At 46.0% G+C, this 24924-nt stretch overlaps 2 protein-coding genes and 1 non-coding gene across 3 annotated transcripts in view; 1 reads left to right on the top strand and 2 right to left on the bottom strand.

Annotated features, from left to right (window-relative positions):
• Positions 1-11873, top strand: part of gli3 (GLI family zinc finger 3) — an 88282-nt gene extending 76409 nt beyond the window's left edge. Inside the window, exons 10-15 of the mRNA XM_069512578.1 lie at positions 542-682; positions 6544-6693; positions 6800-6964; positions 7242-7532; positions 8505-8898; positions 9459-11873. Coding sequence (XP_069368679.1) covers positions 542-682; positions 6544-6693; positions 6800-6964; positions 7242-7532; positions 8505-8898; positions 9459-11824 — 3507 coding nt within the window. The 3' untranslated portion in view covers positions 11825-11873. The remainder of the gene's footprint in view (positions 1-541; positions 683-6543; positions 6694-6799; positions 6965-7241; positions 7533-8504; positions 8899-9458) is intronic.
• A 2808-nt stretch (positions 11874-14681) lies between these two features.
• On the bottom strand, positions 14682-22754 carry prpf4bb (pre-mRNA processing factor 4Bb). The gene is made up of 16 exons (XM_020087664.2): positions 22603-22754; positions 21218-21305; positions 19769-20901; positions 19395-19571; positions 19049-19207; positions 18795-18876; positions 18503-18704; positions 17717-17790; positions 17509-17599; positions 17217-17364; positions 16975-17112; positions 16725-16878; positions 16412-16526; positions 16178-16329; positions 16002-16088; positions 14682-15883 (listed from the first exon to the last, which is right to left on the bottom strand). The coding sequence occupies exons 1-16, from the start codon at positions 22659-22661 to the stop codon at positions 15680-15682; spliced, it is 3063 nt and encodes a 1020-aa protein (XP_019943223.1). The 5' UTR covers positions 22662-22754; the 3' UTR covers positions 14682-15679.
• Positions 22755-22963: 209 nt separating this feature from the next.
• trnav-uac (transfer RNA valine (anticodon UAC)) lies at positions 22964-23036 on the bottom strand. Its single transcript has one exon. It is a non-coding gene; the product is annotated as a tRNA-Val (tRNA).
• Between the last annotated feature and the right edge of the window lie 1888 nt (positions 23037-24924).

The raw sequence follows: 24924 nt of genomic DNA, 5'->3' as shown, positions 1-24924 counted from the left end.
GTTTCCTCCAGCTCTCATAGCCAGTTTATTAACTCCACTAAAGAGGTTGTTTCTGTTCGTTAGTTTATTCGTTTGCAGGATTACGCAGAAACTACTAAACCGATTTCCACCAAACTTGATCGAGGGATGAGCTCTAAATAGTTTTTTTCCAGATGCAGATTAAAAGGCGTCTCCGGGACTTTCCTTAACTATGATTTATGACAAAGCAGAAGGACACATACGTCCACCAAGGCTAACGCTCTATCTTTCAATGTTAAAAAAGGTGAAAAATAATCCTGAATCCACATGTTAATCCAGATCCTCGTCAAAATTTGATGGGTTCTTCCTCGGATCCTGCCTCACCTCATCGTGGAAATTGGTTCAGCAGTTTTTACGTAATCCTGCTAAATAACTAGACAAACCTCCTTGGTGAAGACAATCAGTGCCAGACCTCCTCTGTTTTACTGTTCGGCCTTGGCAGTTCGTTTCTCGTTGACATTATTCTTATGACATTACTTGCCTGGTGTATTGCATGCTGGAACTTTTCCCTTCATTTTTTCAGGACCATCCTGATGGCATGACCCTGGTGAAGGAAGAAGGAGACAAGGACGAGAGCAAACAGGAGCCAGAGGTGGTTTACGAGACAAACTGTCACTGGGAGAACTGCTGCCGCGAGTTTGACACACAGGAGCAGCTCGTACAAGTGAGTCACACGATTTATTAAAATTATTTAATGCATTCTCATACACGGATCTTTTAACACAGACAAATAATATAAAGACGAACAAAAAGTTAAAAATGGAATAAAAAATATAGATACATTTTAGAAAATAAAATATGTCCTAAACTTCAGCTTTAGAAAATGTAATTGAATTTCTGGACCAAAAATGAAACATCCTGGATTTGTGCACAGGATTTAAATGTATTTAAAATTTGAAACTCTGTTATTTGTGATTCATTTCTCACTGTATGTGCACACCTGACCGCGGCTGTTCTCCAGGAGCAGAGCTTCTTTTAAAGAGACACAACAGGTTGTTTACAGCTGTGTGACGGGTGAAGTCTTCCACGAAACGCTCTCCCCGGTGCAGCTCCGACACCAAACCGTCAGTGTGTGTTTTGCTTTCTGTGCTGTGAGAGTTTTTCACGGTTGCAACATCCCAGCAACATCAACAGCAGCTGCACTTCTCTGGACAATGGACAGCCAGCAGTCAGAGTCAGAGCTGCATGCATCCACCGATCCTGGCTCCGGATTCCTGATTGGATGCGGGGACGGTGGTAATGGGCTCAAAAGCTGCAGAGCACATCTCACAGCTGAACGGCACAAACTGATTCGGTGGGTTAAGCCTCCCAGAGTCGGGACTTGAGCTTTGTGGACAACACTGGACCGGCCCTCGTCCTGACTCTTATCAGAAGGCTCACACAGCCCGGGAGATGGATGGCTCTCATCACGCTGCGCCCGAGGGTTCACTGTTAAGCTAAATATTAATGACATTATGGTGGTGTCGCCCCCACGATGGCTACTTACACTGACGCTATTAACTCGGCTGCTCTCTGGCGGCCTGTGAACCGCTCACCCCGTCAGCCGAAGTTGGAGAGGTGGTGAAAATACACCAATATGATGCTGTGAACAAGGGATGCTTGGAGCGCACACACACACACACACACACACACACACATATACATGAAACACACATCACCACACATCTGATAGAAAGATCCTCAGCTCTCCACAGCTGTCTACTTGCCGTCTTGACATTGCAATCCTCAGCTGCGGTGGTAACCCCTATCTATAATTGATATCCTCAGCGCGGAATGGGCTGCCTCCCGTGTTTGAAGGGCTTGGCTCAAAGGTTGAGGATCTTGACAACTTCTTGCCCCTGTTTCAGGGGGCGGGATGAGTTAAGGTGGTGGGAGAGGAGGGGGAGGATGGCTTCTTAATGGAGGGGAAAGCTCATCCTCCCCCTACTGTAGTCGCACCAGGTGGCCGTCCGAACAAAGCAGTGTCCTCTCATTCCTCCACGTACACCCAGCCTGTAACCTTGCAGAGCCACACTCATTATTATCAGATTGCCGTGCAACAAAATCCTTATTAGTTTTCCATTTCTCCATCTTGGAATTGTTTCCTTCCGCTGCATTTGACTTTCTGATTTTTGCATTGTATTTCTCATTTTCTATGCACATGCAGATATGCAGAGAGATGCCAATAAAAAGTCTTCGCCTACAGAATCCCTGCCCTCTAATTCAGCAGAGCGGACGAGAAAATGCTCTTATCTCTCCGCACCCCCACCCCCCTCAGTAATAGGATAAGTACAGTATTTGGACCACAGTGGCTCTCCTCGCACACTGGGAGGGGTTTGGGGGGGGTTGGATTTTCATATAGCCAAACAATGGAGCGTCCCTTCCCCCTGTACTTGTCTTCTGAAATAGCTTTGGGGGAAAAAACATGATAAGACTTTAAAAAAAAAAAAAAAAAAAAAGCGAGTTTCTCCTTGGTTGTAGCCATTTTTTCGCTTTAGTACAAAGTTAAACAGGGACTCACTCTCTGCAGCAGTTAAAACAATACGTGTGTTGCAAGAAAACAAGGCTTTCTGAAGTATTTAAAGTAACTCTATTTCAAATATCCCCCTTTTTCTTTGTGGTTGGCCTAATTTTAGAATTAAGCCTGCACGCCACCCTCATCGCGTACCACCTTGTTCAAAAGCGCTCCTGCCGCGCTCTTGATGCATATTTTTACACCCTCAAACATGCTCCCACCATGACACGCCACGGCGTTCCTTTATCATCCGCGTTTAAGCGCCCTCGGTGCAGCCGATAAGATAAACATCAGATCTGTGCAATTTAGCTCACTTATCTGTCCTACCCAGTCAGCAAAAGCGAGGCGGGTGTCAATTTTAGTTTGCTGTATTTATTTCATTTATTACATTTCAACTCTGCACCTCTCTATCTCCCTCTCCACGCAGCTCCACATTCTTTTGCTTCCCCCCATTTTTTTTTTTTTTTGGGTACAAACCTCCCTCTCTCTCTCTTTTTCTCTTTCATTTTCTCTCCCTCCTCTCTTTCCCCTCGGAGGGAGCACTTTTAAAGATAAGGCCTGGTGGCTTCTTTAATGTCTCTCTTCTGAAGTGGGCTTTTTTCACTGGGGTTTGTCGCCGGAGAGGCCAACCCCACGCTCTCATAATTCCCTAATATGGCCTCGCTCAACAATCTTTTAGTATTTTCCCATTGATCCATTACCGATACTTTGCTGCAGAGAAACCTGCAAGGGAGCGACATATATTTCACCACTGCAGTGTGATGAAAAAGTTCAAGTGAGCCATGTTGTCCTCTGTGTGGTGAAGCATTTACTTACTAAGAAGAGGCCGAAGAGTCACTGGATACGAGAGGACAAAAAATAATCTGGTCCAGTGTCCTAAAAGGTGACTTTTAAAACTTAAAGTTCACGTGTGTTAGGGAAACTCAGTCCAGGTTGTCGTGTGGTCGTGAGCTGGCAGGTGACTGATTTTGCGTTGAAGACGACATGTGGGGCGTGTGATGGGTTGGTGGTCTGTCTGTGTGTGTTCTGACAGTTCATCAGGCCTTTTTCTACCCACCGCAGTCTTACCGTTCTGTTCCAGGTCATCTCAATAGGTGGCGTTGTGATGTCCTTGCCCCGGCTCTCCCTGCACGCAGCCTTGCTGAGGCGGCTGCTGTGCGCCTCCCCGGTGTTGCGGCGAGATAAACGTGGGTGTAGTCTAAAGGCGGCCCCCCTCTCTGGCTGCTGGCGCAGGCCTTTAATTGGTAAAATGCAGATTTTTTTTGATCAGGAGAAGGATTAGGCCCCTTATCTGTTTCGAGTATCTTACTCTAAGATGAAAAGACTGTGCTGAATTACACATGCCAATTCTAGCTCCCTGCCCCCTGCTCGCTCACGCACTTACTCTCATCCTCCCCCCTTCCTTCCCTCACTCACTCAATCTTTCCCCCCTTGTTCTTCCTCCCTCCCTCCCTCCCTCCCTACTTTGCCTTTTTCATGCTGTTTTTCCCCTCTCTTTACACAAAGCACTTCAGCAACTGACATCACAAAAGAGCATATGATTTATTAGGCAGTGTTTGATAAAGCTAAACGGTGTTGCGGGTCCCACAGCTTAGTGAAATTGCCTTGTAAACAGGCCCTCTTTTCATGCACGCTTGCATTCTAATGCACGAGGGCTGTGTCCCAGAGAGAGTTTGATAAGGAGACATGGAGATGGATACTGAAGTGGGAAAATGCTGGGATATAAAATGAAAACAAACAAAAAGATAGGATTCAGTGTTTTACAGGAATGTATGGAGAGGGATGCTGGATGAGAGGGACAGAAAATAATTTGAAATCAGAAGCTTTTTATTTTTTTATTAGAAAACAAAACCGTTTGTGTGTTTTAGTGCTGTTAATGTTTATGGATGTTTTTACCATACACCTAAACAGCAGGGGTCTGGACCAAGAAAACAGTGTCTGCACCTGTGTGTGTGTCTGTGTGCGTGTGTGTGTGTCTGCACCTCTCATACGTCACAGGCGGCTTCAGTGTCCCCTGTGTCCGTGTCGCCGGCGCTCCCTGTCGTGCGACTCCCTCCTAAATCCATCTTGGTGGCGTTTTTACAGTTGTTGGCCGATAAGCTGGCAGGGGGAAGATGAATAACCTGCCGCGCTGCCGCTATCAGCACCTGTTTGTCGATTTAGCCGGCCATCGGGGCCTGTCTGCTCAGCATGGAGATTATTGATTCAATAAAAATTGCCATTAGATCATGCCATTAGGTTTCTCGGCGGCCCCTCTCCCCGTGCTGTCTGTCCCCCTCTCTGTCAGCTCAGAGGCTCATGCATCACACCCGTCAACCACCTCCTTCATTTGTACAAACAGGGTGCGAGTGTGTATCCATCTGTGTGTGTGTGTGTGTATGCGTGTGCGTACACTTCGTGCGTGAACTCGTGTTGTGCCAGCCACCGGCGTGATCCAGCACCACAGCGCTCTCCCCATCGCTCTCAGCCAGCGGATATTGAACGCTGCTCACAACAGACCGATCGCTTGCCACAGGGATTCCCTCACAGAGAGGGAGAGGACGAGTCAGGTTCTCTGAGGCTCCGACCGAGGTGGGGAGGAGATCAATCTTGGGGAAACTTCACTAATGTCCGTGGTCATCCAGTCCCCAATCATTTTCACTGGAATTAGTCTTGTTTTGTCACTTTAGAATTAAAAAATGTCAAGTGAGAATAATGGCGGTCCATTGCGGATATATTAGTGTCAGTATTACTCTGTGCTTTTGCTGTCGCACAATGCTGTTACTGCGCTGACTCATTTGTCGATTCTCCTCCTTCAGTGCTACTCGGGGGGGGTGGGGGTGAGAGCGGTGGTTTTGTACTAAGAAGAGACTCTGGGGTCAAAATGACTTGAAGATTAAAAGCAGGGCGGTTTCTGCTGGATGCCAGGGTCACAGTTCTACGTCGGGTCATGACCTGGCCGGTGGGCAGGGCAGCGAGAGGGTACAAAGATACGATTGTGAGAGCAGTGTCATGCCTGGAGGGGAACTGACCCTGGATGCTTTATGAGCTTTGGTCCCTGCTGCATGTTTTAAAGCTTGACAATCTTGCGAGTAAGTGCTCAAAGAAAGCACGTTTCCCCCAGATATTTAAGAGCATTCAAAGTCAAGTCTCTATTTATCTCCCCTCCATCTCTCCTGTTGCCTCTTCATTCACCCCCGAGGTAAAAAGATTCTTCTTCGCTGCTCAGGAATGTAATAATACCGGTTTCTTTAGGTCAGGATATTGTGTCTGTCTCCCTGGGTTTAAATTGCTCTCAGAGAGGCACTTCAGAGGCCACCACACAGTGTTGTCTATGAAAGAGAGCCAGATGTTGACTTCATCCCCAGAGGGGCCAACGTCTGGATGTATTTTTTTCCTCTTCAACCTCCCTCATTCCTCTGTAACATCCACCATTTACCCCGTTTTACGAGACAGTTTGCGAGAAGAGAAGAAGAAAGATAGAGGAACAGGGGCTTGGCGCGAAAGAAAGGTGGCGTGCACAAATATAATGCTTGGCTGGAGTTGTAAAGCCCCCACAATCGACTGAACTTTAGATTTCTCGCCCTATCTCCGCACCTCCCTCCCACCTCCCCTGCCTCCTAAGCCTCAGATTGGAAGTTGCCACGGCAGCACAACTGTCAGCACTTGTCATGGAGGGGCGAGGGCCCCGATGTGATGCGAAGTGACAGGGTTTTATTTGAAAATCCCGGTCAGATTGGACAGCGAGGCTCACAAGTCTGCCTTCTTTGCCTTGGTCTTTGTGGAGATCTCAGCAGAGCGAGGGAGGAGAAAAGAAAAGGGGGAGAGATTTAAGAGAGATGTGATGGAAGAAATTAAAAGAACCACATGCACAGGGATGAAAAAACTTCATATTTGTCTTTATGCATGGCAAAACGTATGGCTGAACGTCAGTTTGAAGCCAAATTACATAGCACTTATTCCTTTCTCCATTCTTGTGTACGCACACAGCAAATATCTTCTAATGATGCAGGAGTTGCTCTGGTTTAACTTTTCTTATCTTTCTTTTCTAGCACATCAACAACGACCACATCCACGGGGAAAAGAAAGAGTTCGTGTGCCGGTGGGAGGAATGCTCTCGAGAGCAGAAACCCTTCAAGGCTCAGTACATGCTGGTGGTCCACATGCGCAGGCATACCGGGGAAAAGCCGCACAAGTGCACAGTAAGCATCCTCCTGTGTGCTCAGTGGACTTAATTTATTTGCAGATAAAAAGCTGTTTTACATAAACATGCTGGTGCTCCTCTCACTCTGCTCTGTCTCCCTGTAGTTCGAGGGCTGCAGCAAGGCCTACTCCCGTCTGGAAAACCTTAAGACTCACTTACGCTCCCACACTGGAGAGAAACCATATGTGTGTGAGCACGAGGGCTGCAACAAGGCCTTTTCCAACGCTTCCGATCGGGCAAAACATCAGAATCGCACACACTCCAATGAGGTACTGACAAACAACTTCACACTCTTGACTAAAACTCATGCAGTGCCCATTCTAAACCTGTCTGTTTGTTTGGCCTGTGGTGATGCTGGTTGCTGCAGGCACACAGAACCCAACGTTTATTAATATTGAACTCATCACATGTCCAAATCACAAAATGCACTTCCTTGGGCCCTTAACAATAGTCATGCCAAGTGTGAAGCTGAGATCAGATTTCTGGAATTGGTGGATAGATGTTTATATGCTCCTCATCCTCTCATCTTCCTCTTTTCATTTTTAGAAACCGTACGTGTGCAAAATCCCCGGCTGCACCAAACGCTACACAGACCCCAGCTCCCTGCGCAAGCACGTGAAGACGGTGCACGGGCCGGAGGCGCACGTCACAAAGAAACAGCGTGGAGATTACCCGCGCCCTCCGCCCCAGCCACGGGAGCCAGGGAGCAACGGCCAGGGTCGGTCGCCGGGGCAACTGCCCCTGGGTGGGTACACAGACCAAAGGGAGTACAACCACGCTACCTCAAAACAAGATGACTGTCTGCAGGTCAAGTCCATCAAGACAGAGAAGCCAATGGTAAGACTTCATTTCAGCCTTTATGACCAATTTACTACCTGACGCTCACACTTTTAACATTATATCTCCTTTAATACTTTAACAACTAATTTCTTTACATAATAATCTGAGTATTTCTATTGTGTCCGATTTAACACTGAATTGAGGGCATGCACATTAAACCTTGACGTCTTCTAACGAGTAAATCTTTTCTTCTGTTCAATGCTACGGCATGTTCTTCCCTTTCTTTCTAAGGACAGTGGGTAATCAGGTGAGATAGGTGTCCCTTCACATTATATCTGTAAAGTCTAGTCTCTTTATTACTTCTTCTCATCCTCTGACATCTGCATGACACTTTTCACCCACTTGCATATTAAGATTTGTTGCCGTCGTAGGTTTCGTTCATCCCTCACATTCATAAAATCTACAAAAGTCGATGCATTTCTCTCTGGACTGTGAGCAATTTCAAAAATGTCTGATACTGTCAAGGGCTCCACTGTGCAGCCAAATCCATTCAATAGGAAACAGGGCGAATACCATTTAAACACTGCCGACACTTGATGCCAAAAAAAGTGATTCCATTATTCCTCCGTGCATCATAGTTTCTAAGATTCAGTAAACAACCTAATTAGGCACTAGCGAGTCTCACAAGAGGCCTTTATCCTATTTGCTGAACCTCTGAAAACTACGCAAGACATAATTTTCTCTTTAGGAGCATTTTTGAAACGTCCCCAGTGGATCACAGGAGGAGGCATTACTCATGTCTCAGTGATGTTCAAAACTTTGTTGAGCAAACACTTTCTTTTTCCTGAGTAATATATGAAAAACTATCATTTTCTGACATCATACGAAACGCATCCTTCAAAGCATTACATTGTATGATTGTTTGTGACATAAGACACCGTATATAACTTTCCTTGTGTTACAGAACTTGATGACCATCCTCATTTTTTGTTTCTTTTCTTTCTCTCCTCCCGAAATTTTGTCTGTCAGACGTCTCAGCCAAGCCCTGGCGGTCAGTCTACATGCAGCAGTGACCAGTCCCCCATCAGCAACTATCCCTGCAGTGGAGTCCAGCTTGCTGTGAGCGCCGGACGCTCGCCAGGGGAGGGGCTGGAGGAGGACGAGGAGAAAGAGGACAACGAAGAGGTGGCAGAGGAGGAGTGCGAGGGCGAGCCCGCCCCCATCATGGACTCCACAGTCTCCACGGCAACCGCGGCCATGCTGACCCTGCAGGCGAGGCGAAGTGTCGGCCGCCCTGTGCGCTGGATGGAGCACATCAAGATGGAGAGGCTGAAGCAAGTGAACGGAGCACTGCCCAGGCTGGGGCCCCTGTCCCCTACACCGCCCCCCAAAGGCTCCACATTGCCCAACATCCTGGGGAAGGGTAAAGCTAACTTTTAACTTGTTTTCAATTTCATTTAGTTTGAAAATTCAAAGGTCCAAGAGGGTATGAAGAGTTTTACTTTGGCCCACAGCCCTGACAAACTGCTTGTAGTAGCCTTATTTGACATGGAGAGCTCTTAAAGGCATGTTCCAGTGAAAAAACACCTGCTCACCAGATTTACACATCACCACAAATATGTGTAACATGACATTTGGAAAAGGAATTATCCAGAACACCATCTTGTCTTTTTTGGCTGAAGCATTCGGGCAAAACAAAGGCTTAAAATGTATTTTATGCTGGAAAATGGTATCAAACCCATATCAAGCTGTGTATCATATCAGGGAGAAGAGCATGTAACAATGTTTCATGGCTAAGTGCTGCCAGTTGTCTGTGGTAACATCTGTTTTCAGGGATCTCTCTGCACTTGAACGTAACTTATTCGTCTTCTTCCCTCTCATCCTCCTGTTATCTCCCTTTTTACCACGTAATTTCCTTGTTCTCTCTATCTCTGTGTACGTTTGCTTCATTTCCATTTTTTTCCTCTCTGTGTTTCTCATCAGGATCCTGTCTGGGCAGGCAGTCGGGGGTGTCTGCTCCTCAGCCACCCATTCATGCTGAGCTGGGAAGCACAGAGCTAACAGTGCTCAATTTGCTCCGAGACCGGCGTGACAGCAGCGGCAGTGCGACCAGTTCGGCCTATCTGAGCAGCAGCCGACGCTCCTCTGGCATCTCCCCCTGCTTCTCCAGCCGACGCTCCAGCCAGGCTTCCCAAAATGAGGGCACGATGGCAGCCACCCACCACCGCCGCCTCCACAACCTCAGCTCCAGTGACTCTTACGACCCCATCTCCACTGATGCCTCCCGCCGGTCCAGTGAGGCTAGCCAGTATGGAGGTGGGGTAGGAGGCGGGGGTGGAGGGCTATTCTCATTTGGGGGCTGTGGAAGTGTAGGAGGAGTAGGCATAGGAGGAGGAGCCGGCTCACGGGGGATGCTCAATTTAACCCCAGCACAGCACTACCACCTGAAAGCTAAGTATGCAGCGGCAACTGGTGGCCCACCCCCCACGCCTCTGCCCAACATGGAGCGCATGAGCTTGAAGACTCGCATGGCCATGATGGATGATGTTGGGAGCAACCACTGTTTGCCACCTCTAGTCCGGCCACATCAGTGCGGCGAAGGCACCAACGGGTACACCAATGGGTACATGGGACATGCAGGGTACAGGAGGAGGGTCCTCTATCCTGGTGAGGGGCCACTGAATGGAAACCGCAGGGCCAGTGACCCAGTCCGGACGCAGGCTCCTGATATGTGCAATCTGCCCCCAGTGCAACGCTTCAACAGCCTTAACAACCTCCACCCTCTTCCACCTCTGTCTCATCATTCTACGCCTGAAACGCGTAACTTTAGCCTACAGAACTACACACGCTCAGAGGGCAACCTGCAGAGAGGTCTGCAGCACTCACCGTACACTCCCAGCATCGCAGAACATGCAGCCTTAGAGGCTCTGGCCATGGAGGATGACAGCGAGGCTGGCCTGTTGCTTGGGGATGAGGATATGCTACCAGATGACCTTGTGCAGTATCTCCACTCCCAGGTTGATGGTGGCTCCTACATGCACATTGAGGACCAAATAGCTTCTAACCAAAGGGACACTTCACATCCGTCTGCGGAGGAGATGGAACAGATCCAGACATCAGGGTTGAATTTAGCCTTCCCTGGGTGCCATAGTCTCCAGCAGCAGCAGCAGCAGATGGCAGAAAGGAAGAGCCCCAGTAAGCTTCCCATCCAGTGGAATGAAGTGAGCTCCGGTAGTGCTGACAGGTCTCCTCAGAGGGCACAAAACCATCACCCACAGTGTGGAAGGTGGTCGGGGACAGAACATAATGTATCTGCACCTTTCGGTAGGTTTGGAAACATGGTAGTTCAGCAGCAAGTGTCCCTTGATTTCCAGAACAGCTGCTCCCAAGCGAATCAGACTCAGAGTGCTTACTGCAACCCTGCAGTGAAGCTAGAGAATCAGCCAAGCTCCTGCATGAGAGGTACTAGTCACAACTCCACCAACACCTTTGGAAGGCCGAACTTCTCACAGACCGTTGATGAGCCTCTTCTCCAGGGCTTCAGACAGCAAGTCTCTATTGGACCTCAGAAACAGAGCCACTTGCAGCAGAACCACAGTAGCAGCACCTCTTGTCAGGTTGGGAACAACCTCAACAGAGCCTCCATGGACAACCTCCCCAGCCTCTCCCAGGCAACAACCCTTCACCACAGTCGGCAGATCCATGTCCCTCACCCTCCGATTAACAGTTACAGGAACCTGGTCAGGACCCAGCAATACCTCAATGCCGAGAGCGCCAATGAAATCCAGGCAAGCCTCAACCAGCAGCAACAACTGCAGAGGAGTGGGGACCACTGTTCCTTGGCACATCAGGTATCTGGGCTGAAGCTTGAGGCCCCAGACAATGGATACTTAGAGCAGGTGACTGGTGACTGCCTCTCTTATGAAGCAGCGGATCACAAGGCGTCCTCATTCCCTGTCCTGGAGGACCAGTGTCTGCTGGACTCCATGGCTGAGTCAGTGGGACAAGGTAGCGGCAGTGGGAACTCAGTTGCTCTTCTCTCCCCTGGTGCAGACCAGGTGACCAGCACGGTGGATGGCAATGTGCCTGGTGTGCTCGATGAGGGGGTAAGCCTGGACTTTGGTGTCATGCTGGAGGATGGCTACGATCAGGGTAGCTTGGTTTCAGGGGTGTTGAGTCCCTCCATCTTTCAGGGCCTGTCCAGAACCTCATCACGCCTGACCACCCCTAGAGCATCCGCGACCTTCCACAGTGTCGCCCCTGGCCTCAACAACATGGCTATCGGAGACATGAGCTCTCTCCTCACCACGCTGGCTGAGGAGAGCAAGTTCCTGGCTATCATGCAGTAGCTGCTCTCTCTCCCTCTCTCTGCTCTCTCCTCTGTTCGGAAAAATGGAAGAGACGAACTCTGGTGTATGTGAAGATGAAGACAAAAGTGGCAATTATGAGAACTTTATTATGTACGTAAAATGTTCCAGAATAGGCAGTCGCCAAAACTCATTTATTTTGTAAAAAAAAAGTCATCCCGCAAAGAAATGGGATGTGTCAAAATTATGTATAGTTAAATAGTTATATTCCTTTTCTGGAATGAAGGCTATTTTTGGAAGCCCTTCTCTTTGTATTTCTATGTGATGATGAGCAAAAGCTCACGTCTTTAAAACAGTATTCTGTGTATTGTCACTGTTTTTGCTGTACACACTGTTGGTTAAAACAAATGCATGCGTTTAAGGTTAAACATTGAACACTGTCTAAATACGTACATAGACGAGCCCATGTGCCGAGTATCTACACTTCTGATCCCACAGGTACACAGGCTCTAAATCTAGCAGGTTAAATGAACAGACCCTGGTGATAACTTTATATATCATACGTTTTCAGAAGTGGTATATTTACATTTGTTGTCCTTTTGTTTGTATGTTGCTTTTGTGAATCTGTAAATGTTTCAGTGCTTCTACCAACTTCTACCAAGTGGTGTTTTTGTCCCGACGGTATGGAGTCCAATAATTGGACACAACATTACAAGGCGCCGAAGATAGCCGTCTCCTTGATATATCTAAATGGCGTAAGGTACTCACAAGTGTATATAACAGTGTTTTTCTATTGTTTGTGATAATCGGGGTTTTTTTGATGTTGGATTGCACGGTTGTTTGGAGCTGATGTGAAAATGGACATTTCCTCCTCGATGATCAAAGGTGACACTTGGTGCTTTCTGTTTGCTTACATGAACTGATACGAGTACTTTCTGGTTTTAATCTATCTTAACGACCGCCAGTGGTCCGCAGCACATTTTCCTCCCATTGATGATAAGTGCTGTAAAATGATGTGTTTTGTTCCACAGGAAATCATTCGTATTGTTTTTCTCCAAAGCTCTTTAATTCAGAATGTGTACTGCCACCGAGCACTGCAGTGACTTTGTCAACAGCGTTAGTGTTGCCTTGCAGTCGCACGCGGCTGCGCACAGAATATCGAGTAGTTTACCTTTTATTCAGCATCAAAACAATGAGGTACAAGTTGTTTTATTGTTCTTTGGTACTACTTTGTCATTTTGTAGCCGTGCATTGATGGTGTTTTTCTTTTTTCTTTTAAAAAAAAAAAGTAGAAATCATTTCCTTTGAAAGAAGGAAATTACACTGAGGTATGTGCCTTATACGTAATCTGCCTGTCGGTAAAGAGAGAGATCACTGCCAATCTTCCATTGTGAATTATGAAAAAAAATACTAAACAAACATGTAAAGTGTCTCGTGAGACCTGGAAAAAAAAAAGATGAAATTCTTAGAACATTTATATAAGAAAAGTCTGAATATCAGAAAAGTTAAGATTTGCGGAATGCATTCTACTTTTCTTTGATTTTCCTTATTTTATTTTTTTTTCAAGTTTTCACATTTATTGTGCTTTTATATATTATATGTAAATACAATACTCTTTCTGTAGGTTTTAGCGGAGGAAATGGGGGAGTATCCTGGGGCCTGTAAAGAACTGACTTTGAAAAACAGGGATTCCCAGGCCCTGGGTGGAGGCCAGACAGATCTGGCTCAGAGCGGAGCTTCAAGTGCCCAGCGCTGCCCCTCCGCCAGAAGAGCCACTTTGCTCTTTTATAACTGAATACAAATGTTTGTATGGTTTTAATAAAAACGGAAATTATATTTTAAGTCTCTTTTCCTCTTTATAAGCTGGTCTGATCATATGAAATGCTCTGGTTTGAATTGCTTTTTTTTCCCAACTAACCCAAGATAGAAAAATAAAAAATAATTAGAACAACTTCCATTATTTTCCACAGAAACACTAAAGTCATTTTAATAGGATCACATTTATGCAAACATGTGAGCTTTATTTAAAAACTAATTAAAAAATCTGTGCCAAGACACATGTGGTCTGAAGTTTGCTCAAACATTTTTTAACAATTTTCTCATTTCAAATAAACAAAATATACAATCTAAATGCCAAACGCTCAATGACTTCATTCATTCATGGAGATACCTTGTGCGTGTGATGCCCTCTTCTGATCGTCACAAGAAATTACAACTGTTGTACGGCAGAAGCTTTGCAGTGTGGATTTCATCTTATTTTGATTTGCTGGCAGTTATAATGTTTGGTTATTTATTCAGATTAAAAGCATTCACGCCCTCGTCCCTCTGCTGAGATTAAAGCCAGTACTTGTAAGTATCCTTCCCCACTCACACCAGCCTCTTCACTGTGGTTATTCCACAGATGACTTCAGGCCAGCGGCCCATCAGCTCCAATCAGAAGTCCTTCATCCCACATCTTGCATCACGCCACAACCTTCCAGACAGTAAAATGCTCAAATCTTTTCTAAAGCGAGTCTCCCATTACGCTTTTTTAGAAGCTCAACACTCGCGCAATCATGTGAGGGAAATGATGGGCACGGTTGCTTTTCCGCTGCAGAGAAGGAGCATGAGAGCACGGAAATTGTTGCAACTGGATGTAAGATAGATCGTTTTTTACTTTTGATGCTCAGAGGCTGCAGCAGTCGAGTCAAAAACATTTTTCTCCCCCCAAATATTCCATCTAACTTACTTCAGACTACACTCACAGGGAAGGATCTCATAAAAGCATTCTTGGACAGTGAGATGTGAATGTATGTACGTGGCTGTTTATCTGCTTAGAAAACACATTAACAGTAAATCAAACTACTGATGTAAGAAACATCATCACGCCCATAATTGGGGATAAAACGAAGAAAGGGGGTTTGGTTACAATAGGAAACATTTTATTACTAAAAAACATCTTATATTGAAGGTGCTCTTTCAGCAGCGTTTCCACAACTATTCTTTATTGAAATCACAAGATTGTTTTTTTTAACCACATAAATGGGAAAAAAACAAAAGAATCATACAAGAAATGACAGAAGCTATATGAACTATTTACAGCAGTGGAGAGAAGGGTCTCAGGTGTGGCTTCAACGGGCCAGCAATGTTTTAACACACGAGGCTCAAACAGGAGGCACTTGAATGTGAGAGCCTTAAGAGCCAGGACCGAGCCAGAGAGCTGGAGGGAGAAGAGGGTAAAAAAAATAACAAACACAGAAACATCCAGCAACAGAAAACAATGACTATCTGCACTGAAATTATAAAAAAAAAAGAAAAATAAGTTTTGTAAGGAGTACATAGTATGCAGCTATTCCTTCAGCGCAGACCTGAAGGTCTGGATACTTGGTTGGGGAAGAGGATCGAGGGGGGAGCTGCTGTCACATGTGGGACACTGATGCACAGACAGAGCATTTACACAGGCCTGCACCACAGGAATCTAGAGCACAAAGGGTGCACATTCAAAAGCATGCATCGCCCCACAATGAGCAATGTGGTTAAAAAAAGAACGATGTATTTAGATGTCTGCAACTATAACAAAACTCAGCCGTCTTCTGCTTCAGATTGTTAATGCAATAGACACAGCGCTATTTACAGGAATTATATTCTTCTTTTAAACAGTTTTCACTCCGATGCCAGTTAAATAAAAAAAGAGTCCGTGACTGCATTGTGTGAAGGGAAGAAAAATCAATGTTTTCAATGGCTACCATTTCAATGATCTATTTACAATAAAACACAATTTTGAATCCATGAGGACGAACAAAAACAATCCATGATGTTCTGGACAGACGTCTGTGGGCCGGCTGCAGAGTCCCTGTCAGAGCTGGTTTAGTGGTTGTTTCTCCGTCGGCTCTGGGAGTGCGTGTGGCGTTCAGGGTGTTAGATCTTCTCCTGGATAAAGGGGTGCTGCAGAGCCTGGTTGATGGTGATGCGTTTGGCTGGGTCCAGCATCAGGGTGGAGTCCAGCAGGTCCTTCAGCTGCATCACCTTCTTCCTCTGGTCCTCGGGCAGTCGCTGGCCTCCTATCATGTCCGCCAGCAGGTCTTTGGTGGGGTTGATGGTGCTCATCACCGTCACCTTTTCCTGATGGTGCCGAGAAATAAACAAAGAACATGTTAGATCCAAAACAGGAAAATAACATTTAGGTTTGTTTGTTAAAATTATAGGAAATGTTTTGTAGATAGGAGTCTGAACAATTTACCCTTTCTGTTACTTTGTCGACTTCAATGTACAGGAAGTTCAAATTCTGATCGAAGTGCTGGTCTTTAAACAAACCTTTACGGATCATCTGAGGAGAGAAACCCACGTTATTGCATCAGTCATCACTTCTCGGACAAACAACTAAAAAGGAGCTGAAATTATATGATGAAATTTCACCTTGTTGGGCATCTTGCCCTTCAGGTCCATCGCCAGTTTGATCATGTGATTGTTGGAAGATCCAGGAAACAGGATTTTCCCGGTGTAGAGCTCGTACAAAGTGCAGCCGACAGACCACATGTCGATGCCGTAGTCGTACGGCTTTCCGATGACTGTAACAGAGAGAAACTGTGAGGCAGGTTCAGCTTTTTTAAAACGGTGAGATCAGTGATTTAAACAAATAATGAAACGTACTGATTTCTGGAGCTCGGTAAAACCTGCTGACCAGGTACGGTGTGATGTCGTTGTCTGCAACGTGGGACGCAGAACCAAAGTCACACAGCTTCAGAATGGTCTTAGACTCATTCACCTTGAAAACAGACAAGCACATCAGTACAGATAAGGAATATGAACAATTGGTTGACTTGGCTGTGATCCTGGCTGTTTTCTTACTTAATGACTGGTTGAATCGTCTAAATTTCAATTTCCATTTCATCAACAGGGAGATTAGTCGCTTGTTTCATCATTCTAGTATCTATCTTGAGTTTAAGAGTATTTAGAATCATACCAGGATATTGTCTGGCTTGATGTCAGCGTGGAGGATGTTGCATCGTTTGAGCAGCTTGAGGGCCAAGAAGAGCTGCTGGCTGTAGGATCGCACGGCCTTGAAATGGAGCCCCACATCTTTGCCATATTTCTTCAGCACCTCTCGTAAATTCATACTGTGGAACACAGAACTCAGCATCACAAGAATGTTCCGACCACCAAATGATGCACAGACTCTGAGAGGGAGGAGGTTGTGTTTCCTCTTTCAGTACCTGAGAGGCTCGAACACCAGACAGAGATGCTGCTTGTGGTAGAAGTGCCTGAAAAGACGAAGGCAGTGGAATTTGTCGTCCGGATCTGCGTCATTCAGCTTCTTGAGGAATTCTAACTCTTTCAAACCGGTCTTCTGCCTGCTCATAAAAAAATCATACATGTTCATCAATGCAAATCCAGTCAAAGACAGAGCTGCATCTCTACTGGTTTCGTTTGACATTCGTGTTCTTAGTTCACTCACATGAGCTCATTGTTTCGTATGATCTTGACTGCCACCTCCTGGCCGCCCCTTGCAGTGTCCCTGGCCCTGATCACGTTGCTGAACACTCCCTGGCCCGTGTAACCATACACGTCATAGCGCTTGTCCAGGGTCTCCCCGATGTTCACCCCTAAATAACAAAAGAAAGAGACAAAGTCAACTCAGATAATCATATTGAAAAGTCTAGACAGAAGAAATTACTAAGTTTTATATGTATGCTGCCACATCTTCAAACAAGCGTTCAGAGTCGTGGAATTCGAGAGGCATCACTTACGGTAGTAACCCTCAGCGTCCGTCCAGTTGTCCCTGAGGTTGGGGTTCTCCTTGAAGTCCTTCCCTACTCCTGCTGCTCTCATCCTGGCATTCTGCAGAAACAAGAATCAAGTCAGCGTTTCCTATTATTTTGTTGTTCTCTTCTAAACCTCAAGACCAGGCCCGTGAAATAGAGAATGAAACGCAGAGAAACATGTTCTAATACTCACATCAAAGTCCGCAGCAAACATGTCGTCTGACTCTATGAACATGTCGGGGGCTGAAGGCTTCTTTGGATTGGCTCCTGGAACAAAGAACAACAGTAAAACACCACATGATGGGTTTCTGGTTGCTCACGGTGTTGTAAAACAGAATATCTGGAACATGTGTTTGATTCACATACTCTGCAGAGATCAAAACATGCTGCAGGTGCTGCAGAGACACCCAGGCTTTGGATTACAAGCCAGCAACTGAATGAACACATGACAGAAAGAAACAAAATTAAAACCCCTGCATCACACAACTCTGTGGTTCTTACACAAATCATACCACGTCATTTTGTTGTTGTTTGTTTTCTACACTGGCATCTTTTGACCAGTTTATATCACAATCACTAAAGAGCCAGATTTTTCTGAACTGCAGGGAAGAATCCATATTACTGCACATTTATGAGTCAATCAATTTAAAAAGGAAGAAGATACTACCAATCGGTTTTCACGTTTATAAACTCCCTCCGCCGCATCTGCTGAACTCATTGTGATGAAACTGGAGAAAACTTGATTGTAAGAGCATTTTTTTTTTTAAATTGCCATTTTGGTTCCTATAAAAATCTGAACGATTCCAGTGCATGTATCAAAGAGTGATCATTTTTGTCACAGTAGGCCTCAAGCCTTCACAAATATCACCATTACATGTGGACAGCTGCGGTTTACCTACAGAGCACACATGTAATGGTGCGGTTCATTCAGTTGGCCTTGTACGCCAACACACGTGCTAACGCTGAGCACGACATTTACCGTCTTTCTCCTGGGCGATGAGGTTGTGCTTGGCTTTAATGTTGGCCTCGAAGGTGTTAAGATTCTCGCGTTCATACTCCTTAACGTCCGCAGCTACTCGCTCGAGGATGTCGTCGGGTGAGGGCGAGCGGCTCCGTGTGCTGCTCTGGGGGCTGCTGGGCTCCGACACCATGTTGCTGTCTTCATTCCCCACTTTGTATTTCTGTAAAATGTCAGGGACAAAGAGACAATAAGATTGCAATACTGACCTGCATGGCATTTATCAGAACGTGAGTTCTGGCTCAGCACAGACCTGGACGATGGCCAGGCGCTGCTGGCGACGCTGTTCAATCAGAGCTTCTTCATCTATTTCTTCCCCGTCAAAGTCTTCCAGGCTGAAAACACAAAGTTTGTGCTGCTACATTAATCCATCAATGTAATCTGATGTCCAAAGCATTTGACATGAACAAACTCGATCCACTTTTAGTGAGGTGGGTAGCAACAAATATTTTGTTAAGTTTCCTTCACATTTAAAACTATGTTCAGCAAATATCTTCTTCTACTCACACTTCTTCCTCTGAGGATTCCTGGTCGACCTTCATGCCCTCTGAAAGACTCCCCTTGAACTTGTCTTCATCTCTGCTGCGCCGCCTCCTCCGATCCCGATCGCGTGACATTGAGCGCCGGTACTGTCTGGGCCGACCATACCGGTCTCTATCTCCACCCCTGTGGAGACGTCAGGGAGAGACGGTTCATTATCTCATAAAAGTCACATTACAACTGGAAAAACTGAATTTAAGTTAAGTTACAGCATTAAACAATAATCTGAATTCAAGAAAACATGACATCAGTCTGACATTATGTGACAGACGTTAGATAAACTACGTTGGCGAGCTGTGAAATGTGCCATCACCTGTATCCCAGTGGAGACCTGCTCCGTCGGCGAGGGGAAGAGCGGGAGCGTCGTCGTGGTGACAGGGATCTCCGTCTCAGAGGTGAGCGACTCATCCTGCGGCGAGCGGCTGCTGCTCGAGGACTGTTCTCTCGTGATCTGTCCCGGCCCGGCCCTACATCCGCCCGCATGCGTTTCCTATTTAAACATGAGAGACGATGGGTTGAATAGGACATTCTACACTTGAACATAACATTTGTGATGCACATGAATTATAACCAAATTCCAATGAGAGCTTTCAAATACTGCATCTCTTGTTTTATTCCATCTTGTTATTTCTATATTCCATTTGTTATTTCATAAAACCGTGTATCAAACCAGCTCTGTTCACCAACCTTAACGGTGACTCCTGCCTGTCGACGTCCCTCCTCCTGAGATCTGGTGACCGACTGCGGCCTCTCCTGGGTGGGGACCTTGTTCTGGATGGAGAGTGGCTCTGTTTTGAAGTCCTATCCGTGGCACTCGCCGAGGGGTGGCGGGCGTCTCTCTGGCGAGGGGAAGGACTGCGTTTCCTCGCAGGGCTGTGAGGTCCGCGTCTGTAAGGGGAGCGGTTCTCTTTCCCCGATGAAGCGTCCTTGGATGGAGACTTGGTCGGCCGCTTGTCCCGGTCAGCATCGGGGCGACTCGGCCGCTCTCGTCCAGGTGACCTGGACCGCCGGGTTGCTCTTTCCTGGTTTGATCTGTCATCCCGCTGAGGAGAGGAACGTTTATCAGTGCGGCCGCCTTTCTCCTCTCCTCTCCACGCAGAGGGAGAGTTGGACTTCTTTCTCTCCTTGGACCTATCGGCGCTGTCTGAGCGCTTTCTCTCTTTAGACCTGCTTCTGCCGCGGCCTCTGTCCTTTACACCAGTGTCCTTGGTGCTTTTGGTCACCTTGTCCTGCTTTGACTCTTTAGTAGGCCTCTCCGCAGACTTACTGCGACGCTTGGCGCTGGACTTACTACCCTCGGTTGAGTCCCGTCTCGATTTCCCACTTTTTCCTCCTCTGGGAGATATGGGTTTACCTGAACTGCCCCTTTGACGCTGCTCTCCATTTCTTACCCTGGCGTCTCCGTCCTCCTCTGATCCAGAGTTATACCCCTGAAGGATCAAGCCCATGCCGGACTGAACCTTGCCCTCCATCAACTGGCTGTCAAGCTCAGCTTTGATCATCGCTCTCTGTTTCTCCAAATCCTCCAGCAAGGCTCTGTCGTCCAGACTCGGATTTCCAGAGGAGGGAGAGGATTCAACTTTTTTATGGCTGGAGGAGCCAGAGAGAACAGCACCAGAGGGAGAGGAGCCCTCTTTGCGTTTGTGTTTCCTGTGTTTATGACGATGTCTGCGTTTGCGGTCCTTGTCCTCGTCAATGGCATGTTTGTGTTTTTTGTGCTTGCTACGATGCTTGTGTTTTTTCCTCTTGTGTTTACCGCTGCTGCTGCTGTGATGTTTGGACGCCTCCTCTGTCTTCTCACCGTTAGTTTCTGCTTCTCCCTGCGATAAGGAAACACAGCAGCTTGTCAGATCAGCACAGTATTCTACATTTTAGATGTTTTTCTTTAGTTTTATATGGTTGTACTGTATTGTATGTACTAAATAATAGATCACAGTATTATTGAAGATGGTTAAACGTGTAGAAGCAACAGAATTGACAAGTACAATTTGAATTATGCAGTTTAACTTTTCCAAAAACTGGGAAAATCTCAATAACAGGAACCAAATTTAGACTTAAAATGAATTTAATATTTAGAGTTAAAGTCACAATCATGACGTCATAGCACTTAGGGTATTAAGTCAGCTGTTGTCCTACCTCTTCCTCCTCCTCTTCTTCTTCTTCCTCAGACATCTCTCCACTGTCCTCATTTCCACTTCTTTCGTGGCTTTCCAGATCCTGCTTCCTGCTTGACAGAGAAAAGTCTTAAATGTTGAACAGACGATGTCAAACATTTGTGCTGAAACAAGAAACTGAGTTCATTATAAACAGTTAGAGAGAGAGAGAGAGATATTACTGAATGGAAACCGATTCGCATGTAGATGCATCAGGGTTGCTGCGATCGTTTCCTTCATTCAGTATCATTAAATTGAAATGATTCCACAGTGAGTTATAAAGATGTTATCACTGGAAAAGAGATGAAAGCTCCAATCAGGAGATATAAAATGTTTTAATCCCCTGATCGACTTTTACAATTTAAAGCTCTGGGATGTTTGAATAATCAACAAATAATAAAAATGAATAATCGATGTTTGAGGAGATAACAGAGCTGCAAGCAGCAGTGAACTACACTGATGTCTTCAGCTTGTCAACACACTGAGGACAAGAAGCAGCTTCATCGTTGTTGTGCGTCCTCATCATCAGTAACCATTAGCAACCAGGCCACGGGGGGTGGGGGGGGATTAGGTTGTAGTGAAATCCAACAGAGTTAAGGACAGAACAAATATCTGTGGATTTATATTTCTCAGTATGAAATCTCCTTCGCAACACTGATTCGTCTTCACCATAAGAACAATAGTTTTGTGGTGATCGTGCTAATATACAGTGAATCGATCGTGTTGTCAGCACGACACTCACGTTTAGAATAACCTGTAGATCCCTGCACGCACGAGCTGCTAACGCTGAGTAAACCGTGGTTACGTAATGTGCTCGATTTAGCTATAAACCGTGGAAACGTGCATTTCAAGAACTGTGGTGATTGAAGTAAACCTGTTGATTAAAGTGTTGAACTCCACCATGTGTCCGCCTGTGCGCTCCCCTCGCTCCCTCTGAGCTCGACCGCCAACACGATCTCCACTCATTAGCTCGGGTGCTAGCCGCTCTTAGCAAACTTGGGAGCTAGCAGGCTACCTCCTCCTGGTTAGCCACGCTAGCCGGGCTCCCGGGGTCGCGGCTTTGGCGCCACGGTTTGACCACGTGCGATCCGACGGGTGCAACGCGAAGGTAAACACTCGACGCCACCAGTTCGCGTGCATGTGCGCGGAGTCGTTCCGCGACACCGCGCGAGCCACAGAACATTAGCAGGTTAGCTAGGAGCGTTAGCCGGTGGCTGGTGTGTAATTCAGTTAGCTCCGGTAACAACGCGAAGCTGCGGCTCAGCCTCCGCTCCCCCGGCCAACAAAACACTCCCCCCGCATGCGAGGAGCGGAAATCAGCCTCTGTCTCAATCTAACACACGTTCCGTGTTGAATAAAGTCACTTACACGTGTTCGTTGCCATTATTCATTCTGCTGGACGCGATGTCCATTTCTACGTCGGCCATTTTCCTCAGCTGAGGGGGCTTCTTCTTTTTCCACTATTTTGAAAACAGACGCGCAGCGATATGAAAACACAAACGCGCCCTCGGGCGGGCTGGAGGTGAACTGCAGGTCTTCTAAAAAACAATGTTCGTGTGCTCTCCACCAGGGGGCGCTGCTGGTGTTTCACGGCAGCACGTGGGCTCACGTGAGCGTCAGTGGTGTCGATGCATTCATGCGACAGGAGGAGGACGAGTTTCAGAACCAGCTTCTACTTCATGAACGAGCAGAATGTGAAGGAAAGTCATTCTGAGAAAGTGCAGAAGTTTGGTTTCACTGGGGATTGAACCCAGGACCTTCTGCGTGTAAAGCAGACGTGATAACCACTACACCATGAAACCTGTGTGAGCGTGGCTGTGGCCACAGGTGTCCGGAAGTTACGACAGCTTCTGTACACGACACACGTGTCTGTGGAAGTTATACTTTGGAGAGAAGTCCAATCATTTCTTACACCATCCCATTATCATTCGTGCTTATATTCACACCAGGAGCCAGAGAAACCCCTCACAGACCGAGATCATGCAAACTGGTTCTGACTCAGACCAGGAACCTTCTGGCTCCAAAGAATCCAACTGTAACATTTCCATATTTCACATTTAACAGGTAAAGTTTTGTCTGGAACAAACTGTAATGTCTCATATTTATAGTTTCTTCTTTGTTGGGGTCATAATCGTTTCTGCTTTTTTAAATCTTATTTTTTTTTTGCTGTTTACCAGCGACCACGTGCAATACAGTATTTCGAACACTGGGTGGAGCAGAGGAAACGCACAGGTGATGAATATCAGGCGTGTGTGTGTGTGTGTGTGTGTGTGTGTGTGTCAGTGTTATGTTGTGTTAAAGTGAATTTGCTGAAGGAACCTTGACTATGGTCTGTTCTCCACCTGTGATAAGATGAGTACAGACTTTAAATAAGTGGGTCACCACTCTCAAAGTACAGACAGCACACTGCACATTGGTTTATTGTGTTTACTCAGAACATGGGTCCAGACCTTTATATACAGTCTGTGGTCCAGATAAGGTTTCTGATGTCATAGTCTTATTCCAATGATACTCGTCAGAACTGCTCTGGTGCTCTCATGCAAAAAACAAAACAAAAAGCAAGACCACTATCATTCTAATTATTAGAAAGGAAAACAACACGGTGTGAGTGTTTATTGGAAAAGAGTGAAAATAGCATTTTCTTTGTAAATCAGATTTTGCTGATTTACTTAGAAAACAGATTTACACGGAGAAAAAGTTGCAAAATAGAGTAAAAATAACAAGTGAGCAGCAGCTTCTCAACACAGCTCATCACGTCACATTCAAGGATGCAGAAGCATTCAGGGGGGAGGTCATTATCCGCACTTGACAGTTTTATACGGAGCAGTAAATCCTGGTATTGTGAGGCACCTGTGGTCGCTCACTCACAGTGTGAAAGTAATGGAGGGGTGAATATAAAACATCTTTAATTGTGACATCCTGGCAGACGGGACGGCAGATCTGGCAGACGACAGTCCTGCAGGTGTTAACATCATCAGTCTGTGTTTTATTCACTAAGTAAATGACTAAAAACTTCATATGATTCTGTTTCAGACTGTGGAATAAGTTATATATCTCTAAAAGCCTGATGGGACCCTGTGGTATAAATATATACAGGGTACACAGACGGTCCAGGGGCTGTAACTTACGGACTGGACCCGCTGCTGTTCAGTGCATCTCAGATTTATACGGTGAATTCACAAGTTAGAGGTCTCACCAGATTAAAGTGTCACTTGTGGAGATGTTGGATGTTGCATTAGTTGAGACCTGTGTCCCAGTGTGCAGAATAAATCACAGAGCTGTGCAGAAGAGACTGTGTGTGTGTGTGTGTCGCACAGTTTATGATTTATAATGTTGTGTGAGCTCGGGCTCCAACGCACGGCTTATTTTTGCATTTCCATTTTTGAAACCTATTTTTACTGCATTAACTCAGCTGTCAGAAGTTAATACATCAACTTCATGGATTTGAACATTGTCTGTTCTGCAAGTAATATTTTTTTAGTAGATTTTCGTGCTGAGAGCAGCAGAAGTTTAACTTTTTCCATCTTGTGAGTTCGAGTATGTATTCTTCATGCTGTGTGGTCATTATGTTGAAGTTTTGAAGTTTGAAATGGATTATTTTATGATTTATTTATTTACTTTGATGATGAAACATCTTGATTGACAGCTGAGGCTGGATCGCGGGATCTCACTCCTGCTGCTCCAAGATGG

The sequence above is a fragment of the Paralichthys olivaceus genome, chromosome 17 (assembly GCF_024713975.1).
Source record: "Paralichthys olivaceus isolate ysfri-2021 chromosome 17, ASM2471397v2, whole genome shotgun sequence".
Taxonomy (NCBI): domain Eukaryota; kingdom Metazoa; phylum Chordata; class Actinopteri; order Pleuronectiformes; family Paralichthyidae; genus Paralichthys; species Paralichthys olivaceus.
Note: the sequence above shows the minus strand (reverse complement) of the source record. Positions and strands in the feature narration are given on the sequence as shown.